Genomic DNA, 21270 nt, shown 5'->3' with positions numbered 1-21270 from the left:
ATGATAAACAAGTTGATAATACAGGGGTTTCGACAGTCTCTTTAAAGTCAGGATTTCGCATATTCTATTGTCGTTGTAACGAGCTAGTTTGTCAATACATCCTGGCATTGGGTCAAATGCTGTCTGACGTGATTCATAGCCATTCTTAGGCTGTTCTATACACACTGATTTTGACTACGGATTACTCCATTAACCTGATCAAGATATGGTGCTCACGGCGGGTATGACCACTCAACAGGGGGTGCTTACTCCTCCTAGGCAACTAATCCCACCTCTGGTATATCCAAGGGTCCGTGTTTATAAAACTCTTAATTCTGTATTCGTTATAGGAGTTATAAGATTGATCACTGTTCGTTATCTTCACTTTTTCATCTATTCTACTGCATGCCAAATGTTGCAATATTTGATCTTTTCTATTTGTATTGTATGATTGTGCATTGGTATCGTGTACTTTCCATTTGTATTGTATAATTTGTCATTTGTAATGTATATTTTTCATTTGTATTACATAATTTGTCATTTGTAATTTATGTTTTCTAGTTATTTAGTAAAATATTTCGTTTGCATCATATAATGTTTTCATTTATATCACAATATTTTTTATTTTAAAAAGTGTCTACGGATTTGTTTATTTTAATTTGTTGTGAACAATTTCAAAGGTCAAGTTTTAGCCTTTATCGTGTTGAAAACGAGTGAGATGTCCGGATAGATTCGTAGACGGTCAGATACAAACCTAATTAGTGATTTATTTTTCCCGAGGACCATTATGTGATAAGATGTTTACATATGTACAAGAACAGTCGATAATCACGATATTGAATGTAACGACATGTATTTATTCTGTAAACAATAAAGGTATCGAATTCAACATTACTGTATTTACCAGGCATTTTGTCAACTAAAACGACACTTCTATAGTATTTGTGTCTACAAACAGTTTTAAAAACTGAAATTTATAAATTTTAGTGGTAACAATAGCTAGGTGCACACTGGAACCGTATACAATGCTTTCATGTCAGTGTCCGGGATAAAAATAGTGATGACGTCCCCCTTCCCCATTTCTTTTGGCTTGATGTGTTACTGTCAGTAAACGAAGAGTCTTTCAAGATATCAAGTTATCTGTTGAAAGAAGGTGACTTTAAAAACCTGTTTATTTCCATGACCGAATTATCTCCAGCGAATTCACTCTGTAATCCATCCTCTCTACGTAAATACATGCAAAAGTCTCAGTGTCCCAACGTTTCGTTTAATTCCACAGAGTTAATTTCTTCAAAATGTGCAACCCGTCCTTTGCCGTCAAATAATCTTTAAAAATATTCGCGGCATTTTTGTTTCCTTTTGAAGTATAACAAATTCGACGTCACACAAAGGGCCGCTACGCTAACATTCCGTTACAGTTGATGAGGCATACGACAGGGATCAGCATGAAATAAGAGGGGGGGAGGGGGGTGGGTAGAAACAAGGTTTCTGTTTCGGCCATATTGCTGACTGTTACCCGCAGGACATAGTGATATATACGACGGGTACGTGATACAATTAAACTAATGAAAGTCCGAGAGAAAATAATGTCCAATGTTTTGTCAGCAAAATAACCCATGCGTTGTCCATGCAAGATATATATTCTAAATTCTCATTTGAATCGAACTAAACCTGACCTTAGCTTGAATGCACGTATAAAAAACTATGAAAGCACACAAAAAATTATTAGTAAAATTAAATGATTTAAATATGATCTCTTTTAGTATGTTAGTCGGAGAATCTACCCATGCAATATGAACTTCGTATTTTGGAGAATAATCCCAGTATATACATATGATATATAAAAGAAAGAAAAGTATGCAATTATTTGACCTTTGACCCTGAATATCTTGCTCAGGTCAGGATATAACATGATATAATCTCTCACCCAAATTTCGATTGAAATGATTTATCAAAATACGTAATAAAAGAGTTCAGTCGTGTATTTCGACTTATTTCAAGTTCAAGTCTACATCATGTATTTCCTACAAATATACTTCTACTATTGCATCTAAAGTTTTTAATTATAAACAAACTTTGCAGTGCCTAGATATAGACCATCTTATACTTAATCCACCTATGTGTTCTTCGTCTTCTTTCAACTATAGTCCAGCTGGACATGTCATTACTGGTGATGTTGATATAGTTCAAAATGGATCTCAAATCACTTATTCTGAAAGGTCCTAAATACAGAGAACCTCGGTCTTTCAATTGCCGATATTAAAATCCCGCATTAGAAATATTGAAACAAAAGTACGTACCATCTATCCTTCTGTGTTTAGTAAACCAGAAGTGATAAAAGAGTATTAGATAAGCTACATGCGGAATGTGTTTTTGTTCCAGCTGAAAAAGCTTGTAACAACATTGTCTTTGCAAGGCTCATTATTACGACTGTATTTTAATCGAACGTGGCATTAATTCCACTTTTGGTAATTGTACTTATACTTTATACTTATGCCCTTTCAAAAGACGAAATTCTTCAAAACCATGCTCCAGTTTTAGACACATTTAATATCTCAGTCACTGGGTCGAATGAATATGAGTTACCATACCTATACTGGATTCCCAAGCTTCATAAAATCTTACAAAGATACATTCAGTAAATGTTCTACCAAGCCCTTAACTTTGCTCCTAACAAAAATATTAACAGCTGTGAAGGAGAAACTTCAAACGTACTGTGCGACTACATATACATTGAAAGTAAACATTAACGGCAAACTAACAACTCAACTTTATCACAGACGGGATGACTTTAGGTGATCCATCGTCAACTTCCCATATTTATGTAGGAATATTTCCATTATCACTTGCATATGGTGTTTACATCTCAACTGATTCGATACGCAAGAGCTTGTTCTGCGTATGGTCAGTTTTTAAATCGAGTCAAGCTACTGACAAACAAGTTGATGGTAATGAGGTTTCGACAGTCTCGTTTAAAGTCAGGATTTCGCAAATTCTATGGTCGTTGTAACGATCTAGTTTGCCAATACAACTTATCATTGGGTCAAATGCTGTCTGACGTGTTTCATATCGATTGTTCGACCGTTCTTGGCACACTTATTTTGAATACAGATTACTCCGTTTACCTCATCAAGATATAGAGCTCATGGCCGGTCAACAGGGGATGCTCACTCCTCCTAGGCACAGCATATAATTTCCGCCTATGAAGAAAGTCAGTATAGAGTTTCCCTTGGGCGGAAAAACCGCCCTGGTATAGAATTTTCACCCCCCTGTTTCCGGATTTCATCGTGAGACCTATATTTTGATCAGATAAACGGAGTAATCTCTAGTCAGAATCAGTGTTCCAAGAACGGCCTAACAATAGGCATTTGACCCAATGACAGGTAGTATTGGCAAACTAGATGATTATAATGACCGTAGAATTTGCGAAATGCTGATTTTAAGCGAGAATGTTGAAAACTTTGTAACATCAACCTGTTTGTAAGTAGCTTACCTATAGTTAAAGAGTCATCATACACAGAACAAGCTCTTGCGTATAGAATCAGTTGAGAGATATATAAACACCATATACAGGTGATAATGGAATATTGTTAAATGAATATGGGAAGTTGACGATAGAGAAGCTGAAATCATCTCGTTTGTCATAAAATTGAGTTGTTAGTTTGCCGTTAGCATCTATTTTCAATAGAATATCTAAGTATGAAGCAGATGTGGAAGACTCTGTGGTGTCTTTTATTTCAAGTTCACTGGGATTTATCGATAGATGAATAAAAATGATCGTTATTGATAGATTAAAGGTGAAGATAACGAACAGTGATCAATCTTATTACTCTTATAAGCAATACAAAATAGAAAGTTGGGCAAACACGGACCCCTGGATATACAAGAGGTGGGATCAGGTGCTTAGGAGGAGTAAGCATCCCCTGTCGAGCGGTATGAATAATCAAAATGATATGTTTATATACGGTGTGAAGCATGAAATGGTCATTGGCGCTCATAATTCGATTAGGTACGGTAAATATGAATTCACTTTAAAATATATATTATTTATGAAATTCACCTTGCGCTAAACACCCAGTAACATTTAAATATTAAAGGGGGATATATGAGGATAACTACAGGATCCGCCTATTCATATATATATATATATATATATATATACACACACACACACACACACACACACACACACACACACACACACACACACACACACACACACACACATATATATATATATATATATATATATACATATATATATATGTGGTAATATAACGCCAGTTAACTTAACCTGTGAATTGTGATGTCACATTTAGACTCGACCTTTTCTCTCTTTTTCAAACCAAACAATTATAAACAACAACAATTTATCCCGTTTGCAATTTAAAAGCCAGTTAAAACTACACAAAATTGGCCAACAAATTCAAAGTAGTAAAAAAGTAAGAGTAAATATATCGCATGTTTTTATTTAATGAGACTCATGAACTCATTCATCTATTTAGTCGTACAACTCTTTTCCCCTCTGATGATTGACTAAAAACTGTAACACTAATAATAATACCATTCATTTTTTACAAACCGTGTGTTTGAATTACAAATTGCACGTCCGTCTTGTATTGTTGGCTTTCAAAATTAAAACACGAATAACTGTAGAAGCAACTAATGGACAAAACAAAATGGCGGCGCCCATATGGATCACCTAATTTTCAGTAAACGTACAATTTATATAGAGATTATCTCTATTCATTTGCTGATTTTAGAGCTTGCTTTGCGGACGGGCCCCTCCGAGCTTTGCTCGGTATTACCGAGCCTCATGATCATGTTGCGGACAGAGAGACAGAGACCTCCTTCCCTTGGTCTGTTTACGATTCAGTTACATTTAAATTTTGTTTTGCACTCAGCCTTATCTCCGTAGGTATATTGTTGTGTTAGTTTGTCTTGTTTATGACGCAATATACTGTGGAAACAGACTGCTATCTAAACACATTTTATTATGTGTAACACAATGGGATTAGGCAACAGGCTGAACCTACATACATGTAGATAAATCTTGTACTGGGATAAAAGGTCACTACATGTACATTTTAATATATACGGTGTGATCGTTGGAGCGAGCGAAGCATGATAGGTCATTGGCGTTCAAAATTCGATTAAGTACGGGAAATTAGAATTCACTTTAAAAAACAATATGTTTTATTTATGAAATTTCCCTTGTACTAAACGCCCAGAAACGTCTAACTATTGATTATCTAAATATTAAAGGGGATATATGAGGATAACTACAGGATCCGCCTATTCCTTTACCGCGGGAAATATAACGCTAGCCAAAGTAAACCGTGCATGGTGACGTCACATTTAGCCTTCAAATCAAACAATTATAAACAACAATACACCCCGTTTACAATTTAAAAATAAAAACTTTTAAAACTAAACAAAACTAACCAACAAATAGAAAGTGCTAAAGCAGTAAGAGTAAATATATCGTATATTTTTATTTAAAGAAACTCATGAACTCATTCATCTATGTAGTCATATTACTGTTTTTCTATTTTATGATTCGCTAAAAACAGTGACATTGATAATTATACCATTTATTTTTAACAAACTCGGTGTTTGATTACAAACTGCACGTCAGTCTTGTATTTTTGGCATTCAAAATTAATGGTGGCGCCCATATGGATCACAAAATTTTCAGTTAATGTATGTAGAGATTATCTCCATTCATTAGCTGATTTTCTCATTTTTTCTTTTACATAAGTGTTACCTTTAGAGCCTTGCTTCGATGACGAGCCCCCGAGCTTCGCTCGGTATAAATCCAATATCAAGGCAATACACATAATTAGAAATATTTATCATAATGAAAATGGCTTAATATATATTCATGATGATGAGATTAACTTATCCATTGCGGTATATACATTTTTTCGCTAGTGTTTACTGTACTCTCTTGTCAGACGCGTTTTTCAAGGGGTTGGGGCTAATAGTAAGGTTGACTTCACAATTCTAAAATGCTTGTAAGGCAATGAACAAGAAAACAAGAAATGAAAATATTATTTTGCCCAGACTTCCAAATCCTAAATCTGGGGGGAAGGGGTGTTGGTGTTAGAACAACTTCCTTTCCCCATTACCCCCACCAAACTTCCATATCTTAAAAGGGGGCGTTTTTCGTTAACTACATGGATAGAATTTATCAGTTCAAGCTTACATTATTACCATTCAATACTACTACAAAAATGGAGGATTTTGCTATTACTGATTTCTTACTGTTAAGGAATCTTTACGCACGTCACAAATTTCCCAAATTCGTTATAACAGGTTTTAAAATTGAATTTGAAAAGATAAGGAGTCCGTCAAAAGAAAGAATAGTGAATTCTGATAGCCTAATTCTTCTTATAATTCAAAACTACATGAATATAAATAAAATATCTGTATAAATGCATTTTTCTATAGTTGAGATAATAGATATAAATCTAATTATAGAGATTCGTAATTAAACATGAATTTACTGTGTACGACGTCACAAATACGTTAGTTCCCTGCCATTTTCTTGGTCCATCAAAAGAATTAGAAAAGCTGAGAATTTTTATGAGCTATTAAGGAAGGTGTAAACCAGAGATGAAAATTGCAATCTTTCTTAGTCGGATTCATTTAGGAAAGAAATAGATATCTATTTTCGTGCCTAAATGTAGTTACACGTAACTTGGAAAGTACAGTACTAAAGATCAGTGAAGTTGAAGAATTCTTACGATCAGAAATGACTGTTTTTGCATCTAGTGCATTAAGAACTTGTCCTTTTAGAGTTATGATTTTATTAAATTGCAAAATTGTGATAACGAATTATATGATTGTTGTTTCGGACCTTAATGAACTTGACACTGTAATAACGTATAAACATTTACTAAATTATCCATCTTGTTATTTTATACGCCTTCATCTGATGGCATTTTCCAGCATACGGGCTTGTCAATAGTTGTTTCGTTTTCTCAGATTTAAATCCGAAATATTTTTAACGTTACCACAAAAGGTCCTAAATGGGCTTCAGTATTTACGGAGGTGATTAGATACGCATGCCCATTTCTGGGAGGTGACTGCAATTTGCCTTGGTTATCAATTACATGTATAATGTTGTCCTGCTCTCAGAAGTTTAAGAGCATATTTAAGGACGGATACTATGTACACACAAAAAATGGTAGTGGAATTATTTGGAGCTGGTAACTGTAGAAATTTACCATAGTTAGCAAACTAGTTGCAAATTTTTAATGTTTATGTAATGTCGATGGAAAAAAAAATCAAACCCTGCGGAACTCAATTTACAGTTCGACAGTTAATGGTATGGCTTAATCCGATGAACTAACCCAATAGACAGCAAAATTTAAAAGATTGATATCAAATTTATTCATTTGTGATGCACTTTTCAAAAGAAACGACGTTTATTCATCTTCAATTTATAAAGCATTTCCATAGCCTGGTGTACATTCAATTTAAACGTTCTTTTCAATCAAACACTGAAAACGTGAAATTGATTTACATCTTGACTTGTCATGTATTTGTCTTTAAGGAAACAGTTCAAAAATTTCATCCACGTGGAACAAGATTATGAAAATTGGGGTTTAGGTATTATGCTATTATTCCGTTGGAATATACAAATTGACGTTTTCTTTAGTGATACATAAGATGAAAACTGAGCTGTTGTTGTAAGATGGATGATCGGAAAGACCGAAATCAATAAGGTCAGTGGGTACGTGAAGAGTCAGCAGAAAGAAACTTTTATCACAGGTTTTTTTAGGGGGGGGGGGTGTGTGCTTTGTTTTCATTATTTTTTTTTTCACATTGGGAATCAATCACTAAGTATACGAAATAAAGGGGGAGGGATTTCTAGGGCAGGACAAATTTGTTATCATAAGGAGATCCATCTTTATGATGGCGGATTCTTTGGAGAAAATTCGCAACAGATATGCGTTTTAGCAATTAAGGAATCTGGTGTAACGATTTCACAGATTTCCACAACATTTTCATTTAAATATCAATGCCAACACAACACATTTATGACGTGTCCATTGGTTGGAGCATTCCTATTATCTATCTTGTCTATGCTTATTCGGATATATTGCTTTGTTTCTAAAACGGACACAGCAGTAATTGCTGTTGGTTTATATAGCTTATTTTTTTCTGAAATGGTACGACAGGAAAAAGATGTCGAATTTGTAAATTCAATCAATTTGCAATAACATTCACGCCTATCATAAAAGAAGCATATTCATGAGATGGTTTGACTGTTGCAATTCTGTAACAATTGCACGCAGTTTATTTGCATCGAATGCAAATGTTATCTTTTATTAAAGATGAATAGGAAACGAAGTTTAATTTAAATGTTGTAGTCCTGCTGCATCAAAGAAGTGATTTACATATATGATTCATTTGGTACATGCCTTGGAGATGTGCTCAACAAAACCTCGACTCAGATACGCAGTCTTTGTAGCGATCTGATTGGATAATCTCAATTGTGAAAATCTAATTTTCTTTTCGTTCGAAATCACTTAAATCAACAATTATTCTATCAAAAATATTATTTCTAGGAACAGTCATAATAATGCTTCTTTTGCTGCAAACGATTGCAGTTCATTACGTAAGCGCGGTCCAAAGCAGACGAGAGATAACGCCGACATCTGCGAGAGAAATCGATCGAAAGGACTTCAATTTTCTGAATGCAGGTGATTAACTCTCTAAGAGTTCTGCAGCAGAATACTTGTTCACAATTCACATCAAAGACTTGAGAAATATGCCTGGAACGGTCCGCGAAGATAGAAGTTGGATAAATAGCCTAATCAGACTGTTTTCTTAACGTTATGGACCGATAAGACATAAAATAAATTAGGTTCTTGTATTTTTTTTATCCAAATGTTTTCTCTCTTTGCAAATGTCTTATCGGAACTATCAAGGAGTGAACCATTTTCTGAGTTTCTTTGCTATTTTCATGATTAATTTCTTATGGACGCTTAAACAAATGAATTTTTGTTTGTGAATGTCAATTGAAGGAAACGGTAATTGTTTGAATCTATGTCTGGTAGCAATACTTTTGTAGGTCATTACATTGCGTCAGAAACCCATATCACCTTACAAACTCATCAAAGTAAAGGTTCATCATGAGAACTCGCACCACAAATAAATTGATTTTTAATTATCTTAGCAGTAATTGAACATTGTTACATCTTTAAAGGCTTTATGGCATATATATTGGAGTGCAATGTCATTGTTATAAAATCATTTGATTGCCACTTTTTCACTGGTAAATCCTCAAAATTGCCCGTCTTACTAAAGGGTTCGAGTTTAGACCACTAGAATATAGACTATATAAAGCTTTGACGTAATAAATTAGGCAGAGTTTTATTTTATTTCAAATCAAGTCAATGAATATATCGTCTCAATCTATGTTGCCGAGTAATGTACAGTTTTACGCTGGTCAAGACTTACAAGAAAATTCTGAAATCGTGAATATAGGAGAATAGTCTGAATTTTTGACTCCAATATAAACGTAACAGGGGAAAGATCGTGATTCTGAGATTCTAGAATAAAACTTTAAAAGTTACAAGGGAAATAATCGAAAGATAGTCTTTGGTAGGAGAGAGATATCGCAATTCTAAGATAAAACTACAGGGAAATATCGTAATTCTAAGATAATTCTGTACAGAGAAATTTTATAATTATATAGAATTTATTTTGTAATTCTAAGATAATTCTGTATAAGGAAGTATCGTAATTCTAAGATAATTCTGTATAGGAAATATCGTAATACTGAGATAATTCTTTTCAGGGATGATTGTAATTATAAGATAATACTGTATAGGGAAATATTGTAATTCTAAAAATAATTCTGTATAGGAAAATATCCTAATTCTATCATAATTCTGTATAGGCAAATATCGTAATTCTAAGATCAGACTGTACAGAGAAATTTTGTAATTCTACAGAAAACTGTAATTCTAAGATAATACTGTACAGAGAAATATCGCATTTCTATGATCAGACTGTATAGGGAGATTGTATAATTCTAAGATAATATTATACATGGATGATTGAAATACTAAAATAATGCTGTACAGGGGAATGCTGTACTTCTAAGACAATGGTGTACAGAGAAATATCGTAATTCTAAGATAGAGTGTACAGGGATGATTCTAATTCTAAGATAGCTTGTACAGGGATGATTCTAATTCTAAGATTTCTAAGATAGGTAGAGATCAGAATTCTGAAATATTCTAATCTTTAAAGAGGTATGATTTTGTTTTGTATTTTATGCCCTTCTTTCATACAAGGTCCTTGCTTTTTTGCAGATCATTGTACTTGCAACTTAATGCACTTTCAATGGTGAAAAATAAATCATGCCCGTAAAATAGTTTGGACTTTTCAATTCATAAGTTAGAATCTTTTTATGACATAAGAATGGTGTCTTCTAAAAAAGACCGATCGAAACATCTAGGTGACATGAGTCACAGATGACGTACATGTAATAACTGGAACTGGTGTGTGGAATTCTGGGTATTCCTTATTGTTATGCACATATTGATACGCAAAAAAAAAAAAAAAAAAAAAAAAAAAAAAAAACCAAAAAAAAAACACCGTACATGTACTAGTAATTCATTGTTATCGTTATCAATATTATCATCATCATTAGAATTTCATCATAAAGAAGAAAAAATCTTATATTCGTCACCAACGGAATTTCTCAGTGAAAGTTCACTAGGCTTCAATATTTCAGTAATTTCATAAACGCATACAGCGTCATGGATATTTCTGCAGTATTAAACTACAGTATAGCATGGCTGTTTGTTTTCACCTTAAATGTATCAGTAATCCATTAAATATTTAATGGCTTTTTGAATGTTTTAGATTATAAGCATAAGAAATTTGCCCCCCCCCCCCAAAAAAAAATAATGAAAAAAATATTAAACCATGACTGTTATATATACCAAATCAGACTTTCAGTTGTGCAACTTTTGGTTTTCAGGAATCACACGTGCATTTAACATTGATACACGTGCATGTGATGTAAACACAGCGAAACCAACATATCTCTACTTTAAAGAAATATGGTTTGTGTGATCCAGTAGGATTGAGAAAACTGTGGATTAAAGTTTATGCTCTTTGGCCATGTTGTCGATGAGACATAACAGCAAGTGGCCTGTACAAGGCGGGGACTCGTGATATTTTTGTGGAAAGTGCATGAATGTCACAGTGACTGATACTAAAAAGAGGCTGGAAATAGCTTTTTTGGTTGTAAGATGACTTCGAAGAGGTTGTTCTATATTTAGTTTTGAATTATTTGGTCTGTATATATATATGTGGAAATTTGAAACGGATGCCTTTGATGTTGAGGGACATCTTCCTTGATTTAAGTCTTTAGCTGATGTTATCATGTGATCCGTTCGATATATATGATAACATCTCCATTGTATTGATAACATTAATCACATTATTAAAAAATCTAACGCTTTTAATGTTAATATATGCAACGAGTTATTCGAATGTATAATACCCTGTTCTATAAACTACCCATAAAATTCCAAATATTTTCATCTTCTAAAAGTTTTATCTTTTTAAACCAATGATAAATGCGTCGGTAGTCGCTTATCTCTTTTCCTTTGTATCGTTTCAAACACTTCTTATAGATTTAATGACATACATATTAGCGATATTTCAAAAAGTCAATTCATAATAGCTAATTTAAATGTTGTACCCGACATGCTTTGCGCATATGAATGGCTGGGTGTTTGTAAAAGTGTAAAGATACGATTGATCGCTTTGGACTTGCATGGGTTTATCGTCGTCTGTAACCCTTTGATGTGGAGAATTTGGATTAAATGTAAAACATATCAGCATTGATGTAACTGATCTCATCAGAATTAGTCCCACCTTGGGTGCACTGTGCAGTAAATCCTGATAAATCCGCCATTTTCGTAATTATACAATCTGAATGTTTTAAAGATTATCTTATAGGGGAGGCTTTGTGAGTTTGGCGACTATTTCTACTTCCCGCAAAGCTTTCTAATTATTTCGGTGACATAAAGCTTAGTGTCTGAATAGGGAAGGAAAAAATAAGAGAAGAGAAAAGCATTCAAAACAAAGGGAGACAATGCACAGTCTATAAATGGGCTGGAGGTTTGTAAAAGAATAAAATTAATACTTTGGTTCTGTATAGTCTGAACATTTGATTAACACTTTAAATATCATGGGGAAAATATTAGATACACATTTTGTTCATGAAGATGTCGTCCTTAAGATGATTTCTAAATCTTATAATAGCATTGCCGAATTTGATATTAGAATATTCAACTCGATTGATTAATTAACAGTAATGTTGAAATCCGAACTTTTAAATTTTCCCATATATAACTTCAAATCTTGTGGTAAATTGAAGAAAAACATTAGGAAAAGGTCGAGAAGTACAAGTTGAAAAAATATAAACATATGTCCCTGGCGTCATTCCGTAAATTCTACATCGCCTACCAGTGTTCACCTAATGATATGAAAACCATTCTGTTTAAATTTAGACATATCTTATTCCCTAAGAATACTTGTAATCATATATATATATATATATATATATATATATATATATATATATATATATAATAAAATATGACAATACGTTGTAAAACGTAAGCGCTTTCATTTTTAAAAAATCTTCAGACGTTTTACATAATTTTAAAAAATCTTCAGACTTTTATATAATATAATATATATATATATATATATATATATATATATATATATATATAATGTATACTATTTTTACAGTAAAGATAAACAAGAATATTGTCTTTATAGTGTTGCTTTATGAAAACACTACACATGAAAGTACTATTGGATTATTTAAACTTTCATGGAATCTAAATTTTAAAAAAGATACAGACTGCAAATTAAAATTCCACATTTATATACATGTAGCTTTTTTAAAATAGGAGAATAGCATTCAGTAACGAAAACATGGACAAAAGTCAATGTACAATGTTACTATAGGGATATATACAGTAATTAATACAGCAAAGGGGTGGAACAGACAAATGCAACCATTAACAGTTCCGAAGTGTGTTGGAAACTGTTTACAGACTTTAAAAAATATCCTATCATTCACAGGCATTCCCCAACAAAGGAGTCTCTTTCTCTTTACTTTCTTTTTTTTGGAAAAATGATTATTTTACGAGAGTTTCATGTGGTGTTAATGACATTGATGAAATATTACCTGAGATACTTTAATTGTCTTTTAGTATAATTTTTAATTTTCCTTTTGATAATGTCACCGAGCCTGAGATGGAAAGGTATAAATAAGATGTTGCAGAGGTTTCAACAGCCTCGTTTAAAGTCAACATTTCGCAAATTCTATGATCGTTATAACGATCTAGTCTGCCAACAACCTATCATTGGGTCAAATGCTGTCTGACGTGTTTCATACCCATTGTAGACCATTCTTGGCACACTGATTTTGACTATGGATAACTCCATTTACCTGATCAAGATATAGGGTTCACGGCGGGTGTGACCGGTCGACAGGGGGGATGCTTACTCCTCCTAGGCACCTGATCCCACCTCTGGTGTGTCCAGGAGTATGTGATTGCACAACTCTCTATTTCGTATTGCTTATAGGAGTTGTTAGATTGATCATTGTTCGTTATCTTCACCTGTTCATTATAATCTAATCTAGGTTACATAAAAAGTAATGAATATTTCAAAAGACGGGATGCTTGAATATGACAAGAATTTAAGAACATTTTCCCGTCGGAGAACAGTTTAAATTTAATATTTGTCTAAATGTTACAAAATATATATCAAATCGTTATTTACACTTTGAAAGCATATGGTATGCACACTTCAGATATGAAGATTGCCATTTTCATTCATCGGTAGCATATTTCAAATCATAAAGCACAAAGAATATGGCATACCTCTCGTCATTATAGAATTTATTGACTGAAATGTTAGGCGATAACACCGAACAGGTTTAACTTTTGTAAGCTATATGCTGATGACCATTGACTTCAATATTCCGCTGAAAGTTATAGATAGTATAATCTTTGAATATATGTATACTAAATACAATCTTATATCATTAACTTGAAACTTTAATTAACAAGTAGCTTCCCAATTTAGTCCAAGAAAAACTAAAGCAAAATATTTGAGTACAAAATATTTTTCATATTCCAAGAATGTCAGTCTCATTAGACTTAAAATCTTATGTACACAGTGCATATCAAAACTGTCTTAGCAAAATCGTACACAGATCAGGGCCGGGTTTCACAAAACTATCTTAAGATCTGTCATAAGATAGATCGTAAGAGTGTCTTAAGATCTGACTTATTACAATCTTAAGATACGGCAGTACCGTTTCACAAAATTATCTTAACTTCAAGAAATCTTAAGATAGATAGGACGTTGTTATACTCATCACATTGTAAAATACCGCGTTTCCTGAATAATCTTTTAACTGCATGGATGAATTTAAATATTACATGTATATGAAAGATTGAAGTATATAAAACTATAAATACGAAATTGAAATATTACGATTTTAGGCATTTGTAATCATTTAATATATTCATAAAATTTGATACATTGTACTTCTTTTTTAAATCATTTGAACTTACACTTTATTTTGTATTTCAAAAGTTACAATCGGGTTGTGTACTATTTGATTTCAGAAATTGTGATACAAAAATGAAAACATTGAATGATATTTTTATTGAAACACGTTATCAAAGTATGATATATATATATATATATATATATATATATATATATATATATATATATATATAGGTGAGCATATATATATATATATATATCCCCCCATTCCTCTCCTCCGAAAATAAAACATTTGCTTAAATAATTTGAAATATAAAGAAAAAGGACAATAGGATTGATACGTTTATTACAAGTTAGCAACGCCGCACTTGTTTTATTCAACAAAATAATATATGTGTACTGAATACAAAAATGTATTCCGTAAACGAGAGCGTGGGTGGGTAGGGGAAACCAAAGACACGGGTAATACTTAAGCAAACTTATAACGAACGTCGCATTAATCGAACAAAACGCGTACGTGCATTCAACTATACATGTATACTGGGCGCAAAGGTGGCAGGGGACAGTTTCTTTGGTTTTGAAACATGTGGATAGGGGGTATACATCAAAGTCAGATTATGACAGACTAATGAAAAATCATATTTCCCCTTTATGTCAATACTTGTACTTCATATTGGTGTAGTTAATAAGTTATGACCCTAAATTACATGTAATATGTACATAATGGTGCTGGTGCACAAAACATGCTCTGAGCAGGTGCCCCTTTTTTGCTTTGATTTTCTTTCATTTGGGCTAATCCGCACCCCCCCCCCCCCACACACACACACCATCACAGTACCAAACATGGGGATTTAGACACTGTGCACAATCAAGAACCCTATATGCCCTTCTCAAAAATCCACCTTTCATATGGGGCCATCCACCTTCCCTCTCAGCTACAGACCTTTTGCTGGACCATGTATGTTTTCACCGGAATTTCTTCAGCAACTCACTGCGTGTCTTAGTTTCGTATTTGCACTCACCTATATGCTAGGAATCATGGTGACACCTACATGTTGTATATCAACATATTTATTAAGCACTCAGCTACATTTGACGTGCATCCTAAAATTATTGTATACATTTTTACACATGTAATATCACCTCAAATATGGGGTATTTCCATTATTTTAAAAAGTTGACACAAAAATATAGTGCGAAACTGTCCCCTGCTACCAAAGGCTTTCCTATGTGAAAAAGCCAATAACTAAATGAAAAGAAATAGTACGACAACTAACCAAAACATAAAAACAGAAAAAATAGATTCACCCATCACTGCTTTTGTGTCTACAAACAATAAATGAACGGTATTCAAATACGCTTACTTGTGACCACATGGCGGCTACGAATTCCGTGTGCATGCACTCGGACAAATCGGTGTCAAAAGATTTAAGATATCTATGAACCGATGTCTAGACTTTTCAGTTGCTGAAATATCAGTATTGTTTGACGAGGTGGAGAAAATAAAAGACATTTGTTTGTAAAACAAAACTACAGTTCCAATGTTATGAAGGAAACTTGAGGAGATGTCACTTCTAGAATAAATGCTGTAAATTCAACAGATTGTGTCCGGTCAGGGGAAGAAATGAAGAAAAAATGGACAAGGCTTAACAGGGAAAGTAGGAAAAAAGTTAGCTGTGGGATATTCTAAACGAAGATTGAGTTCATAATAAAGATTACATGTCGCAGTATACGAAGCTTATCAATGATGTCCACATCCTCCAGATAATCAAATAGATTGTTTCAGTCCCTCAAACCACGTTCCCTCCGAATACCTCTTAGCAAAGCATCGTTCGGTATAGACTTAAGACAAATATCTGGATGTCTTAAGATTTCTAACAATCTTAAGATTATCTTAAGATGTGACAGTTTTGTGAAACAGCTATGATGGATATTATGACAAATTTTGGTCTTAAGACAGATCTTAGTCGTAAGATAGTTTTGTGAAACTGGCCCCAGTGTCTGTAGAAAATCTTTACTTCAAACATATACTTTAGATCACTTATTTTTCCTGAGCATTTTATTTCGCGTATGTAGGGTCTGGTGTTTATTCGCGAATTCAATGATTCGCAAGAATGCAGTTTAAATTCACTTATATTTCGCGAATAGATCCGCTCCCGTGCTTTTGATCGTAATATTTTAGCACACATACATTGTATGTACCGTTTTCGATTTTACGTAATATGTTGACTTGTTTATACCCATGTTTGCTAGTGATAATTACATGAGTAGTTCTTACATGTACTTGTTTATGCCCATGTTTGTTAGTGGTAATTACATGAGTAGTTTTTACTTTATTAAAATAATTTTACCTGTAATTGTTTGTTATTTTTTATCGTAACTTTATAAAATGTAGTTTCGAAAATGACGACACCGACTTTGAATTTTTTTTCTCTAAAGAGAATAATTATTACGAGGTCCAACTTCTCCCTTTCATCAAGTGCTTAATAAGGAAGTCGAGAGAGAAATAAATTCAAGTTCTATCAACGCCCTCGTCTTCGTCAAGAAAACGTAAAAGATATGGCAATAGAGATATTTTTTAACGTTTTCTGGTACATATGTATATTACGGTACATTCTTGTATGCTACAAAATATTTTTGTGACAGTTGGTAATGTGTAAATTTTTACTTGCCAAGAGTAGAAATAAATGTGAGAAATTTGAATTCGCGAATGTCAGGTCTCGCGAATTAACGCGGAATTAAATCTCTCGCGAAAAGTAAGTGATCTACAGTAGTTGCATAACTACATGTCTCTCCTAATCTCATGTTTATATGTGTCTGACGTATGAGCTGTGTGTGTGCTGATGTCTGTGATGTGTCTGACGTATGAGCTGTGTGTGTGCTGATGTTTGTGATGTGTCTGACGTATGAGCTGTTTGTATGCTGATGTTTATATGTGTCTGACGTATGAGCTGTTTGTATGCTGATGTTTATATGTGTCTGACGTGTGGGCTGTTTGTATGCTGATGTTTGTGATGTGTCTGACGTGTGAGCTGTTTGTATGCTGATGTTGATATGTGTCTGACGTATGAGCTGTTTGTATGCTGATGTTTATATGTGTCTGACGTATGAGCTGTTTGCATGCTGATGTTTGTGATGTGTCTGACGTATGAGCTGTTTGTATGCTGATGTTTATATGTGTCTGACGTGTGAGCTGTTTGTATGCTGATGTTTGTGATGTGTCTGACGTGTGAGCTGTTTGTATGCTGATGTTTATATGTGTCTGACGTCTGAGCTGTTTGTATGCTGATGTTTATATGTGTCTGACGTATGAGCTGTTTGCATGCTGATGTTTGTGATGTGTCTGACGTATGAGCTGTTTGTATGCTGATGTTTGTGATGTGTCTGACGTATGGGCTGTTTGTATGCTGATGTTTGTGATGTGTCTTGGTATGAGATATGTGTGTGCTGATGTTTGTGATATCTTGGTATGAGATATGTGTATGCTGATGTTTGTGATGTGTCTTGGTATGAGATGTGTGTATGCTGATGTTTATATGTGTCTGACGTGTGAGCTGTTTGTATGCTGATGTTTGTGATGTGTCTGACGTGTGAGCTGTTTGTATGCTGATGTTTATATGTGTCTGACGTATGAGCTGTTTGTATGCTGATGTTTGTGATGTGTCTGACGTATGAGCTGTTTGTATGCTGATGTTTGTGATGTGTCTGACGTATGAGCTGTTTGTATGCTGATGTTTGTGATGTGTCTTGGTATGAGATGTGTGTATGCTGATGTTTGTGATGTGTCTTGGTATGAGATGTGTGTGTGTGCTGATGTTTGTGATGTGTCTTGGTATATGAGATGTGTGTGTGCTGATGTTTGCGATGTGTCTTGGTATATGAAATGTGTGTGTGCTGATGTTTGCGATGTGTCTTGGTATATGAGATGTGTGTGTGTGCTGATGTTTGCGATGTGTCTTGGTATATGAGATGTGTGTGTGTGCTGATGTTTGCGATGTGTCTTGGTATATGAGATGTGTGTGTGCTGATGTTTGCGATGTGTCTTGGTATATGAGATGTGTGTGTACTGATGTTTGTGATGTGTCTTAGGTGTGAGATGGGCATATGATGGAGGATAAACCAAAGTTAGTATTCTGCAATTTTGTAACAGGTTTGTCAATTAATTTCATTCATTGGATATTACTTTAAATGATTGAATGTTTCGTTGCGTATATCATCTCTCCATCGTGTAAAGGCGGATAAAATGATGTCATTTTATTACTGTGCTCAAACTCAAGCAGATTAAGTATTTGTACATTCATCAAATAGGGCACAGTTTATTTTTCAGTGAACAAAGTCAATACAAAACCTAATTATTTACGTGATTAACATCATTTATTTATTTATTAAGAACATTTGCAATATGATTGAATTATTCTGGGTTTAAGTGATGTGCAATTTAGTTATATGATTTATCAATAGAAATCAACTCAATTTTTATATCATATGTATTTTAGGAAAACTGCGAGTTAATTGGACAGCCCTCCGTCATCTTTATCGTCAATACACGTACAACTGAGATTATGATATCTACTATCTTCAGGAACATATAATTCTATCAATGATTTTCGTTTTATTGTATTAATTGAATTCAGGGTTAAAGGTTAACTGTATTAATTGATATCTCCACGATGTTTACAACTTTATCACAGACATAACCGATCGCCGTTTTTCTATTGTTTAATGAAAATGAGGAGATCGTTATTGTTCTATATTTGTATGACACAACACATACCCAATGAGAAGTGAAACTCACTCCTGCAAACGATTGGAACTATTGTCAACTGAAGTGTGAATTATTGCTAACGATTTGTAACCTGTAGTTTCATCTGATACTACTAATATCTTTATTAAACGTTCTAAGGCTGTCATACCATTTTGTGAATATACTTGTACATTAAAGGGACATGAACACGATTTGAGCTAGACATTTTCAATTTTTTTTTTTTTTTAATTTTCATTGTTTACAATGCTTAACTAAAATATTTCTAACGGTCAACCAAAATTTGAACATCAGTTGTTGAGTTACAAGTGAGATATAGTACTCACAATTTTTTGTTATGTAAACAAGGCTCGTGCCATGTTTTTGTTTACATATAGATTGTTCAATAGAAAATAGCATGTTTAAAACAAAATGAGATGTGCTAAACACTTGAAACTATTAAATTTAATTGTGTTCAGAATTGACTTGTAAATTGAATAAAAGATCTGCTTTAAACGAAACCTGTACTACATTTGTAGTTTATTTAACCTATGTAAACAGAAACAAGGCACGAGCCTTGTTTACATAACAAAGACTTGTGAGCTCTGTATCTCCCATACACCTCAACAACTGACATTCAATTTTTTGCTGACCATTAGAAATATCTTAGTTAAGCATTTTAATATTCAAAATGGAAAAACAAAATTTGAAACTTTTCAGCTCAAATCGTGTCCATGCCCCGTTAAGAAACGTGCAGTTGTTCTGTAATATGTACTTTTCGCTGAATCTTTTCTCTTATATTTCTTTTGAAATTCACATTGCTTTCATCATAGACAATGAATACATGTTTGTTGCAAACTAATTCAACCCGGTTTTTAATACCATCTACCCACGTAATCATTACCATATACATGTATGGATCGTCGACAAGGTAAAAGGGTGCATTGGCTGGAACAAGTAACAAAGTCGCCAACGATATGATATTTCAGTACTTAAATTCAGTTTATAATTTTAAAAAATACCTAAAAATATAAATATAAACAATAAAATGTCTTTCTTTGTTGTTTTATTAGGTGATAAAGGTAGCAATCATTGCAGAAAAATTACGAGTTATGATTTTTTTTCCTGCATCACCCAATGAAACAACAAAAAAGCATTTTATTGTTAATATAAATTAGATTAACATTATCAAGATCGTACTTCATAAAACTATGTGAATCAAGGTTTAGCATTTGATACATATTCAAATCATATTTAATACACCTTTACATTCAAATAAGAGTGGTGAAGATAACGAACAGTGATTAGTCTCATAACTCCTATAAAGGTGAAGATAACGAACAGTGATCAGTCTCATAACTCCTATAAAGGTGAAGATAACGAACAGTGATCAGTCTCATAACTCCTATAAAGGTGAAGATAACGAACAGTGATCCATCTCATAACTCCTATAAAGGTGAAGATAACGAACAGTGATTAATCTCATAACTCCTATAAAGGTGAAGATAACGAACAGTGATCAATCTCATAACTCCTATAAAGGTGAAGATAACGAACAGTGATCAGTCTCATAACTCCTATAAAGGTGACGATAACGAACAGTCATTAGTCTCATAACTCCTATAAGGAATACAACATAGAAAGTTTGGCACGGACCTCTGGATATACCAGAAGTGTGCACAGGTGTCTAGGAGGAGTAAGCATCCCCTATCGGCCGGTCACATCCACCGTGAGCCTTATGTTTTGATCAGCTAAACGGAGTAATCCGTAGTCAAAATCACTGTGCCAAGAACGGCTAAACAGTCGGTATGAAACACGTCAGACAGTATTGACCCAATGATAGGTTGTATTTGCAGAGGGTCTCTACAGCCCAGTAGCTAAGTACTTCGTTACTAGCTTAAAAATATGGGTGTATATTTAATTGCTGTAATAAAATATAGAAATTCATTTCAAAATTAAGGAGTATCTTC

At 33.6% G+C, this 21270-nt stretch overlaps 1 protein-coding gene across 1 annotated transcript in view; it reads left to right on the top strand.

Moving 5' to 3' along the window:
• LOC125650360 (sorbitol dehydrogenase-like) overlaps window positions 1–19854 on the top strand; it is an 85798-nt gene extending 65944 nt beyond the window's left edge. The window contains exon 9 of the mRNA XM_048878587.2: window positions 19056–19854. Within this exon, the coding sequence (XP_048734544.1) occupies window positions 19056–19071 (16 nt within the window). The 3' untranslated portion in view covers window positions 19072–19854. The remainder of the gene's footprint in view (window positions 1–19055) is intronic.
• Window positions 19855–21270: the final 1416 nt, after the last annotated feature.

The sequence above is a fragment of the Ostrea edulis genome, chromosome 5 (assembly GCF_947568905.1).
Source record: "Ostrea edulis chromosome 5, xbOstEdul1.1, whole genome shotgun sequence".
Classification (NCBI taxonomy): Eukaryota; Metazoa; Mollusca; class Bivalvia; order Ostreida; family Ostreidae; genus Ostrea; species Ostrea edulis.
This window is presented reverse-complemented; position numbering and strand designations above follow the sequence as displayed.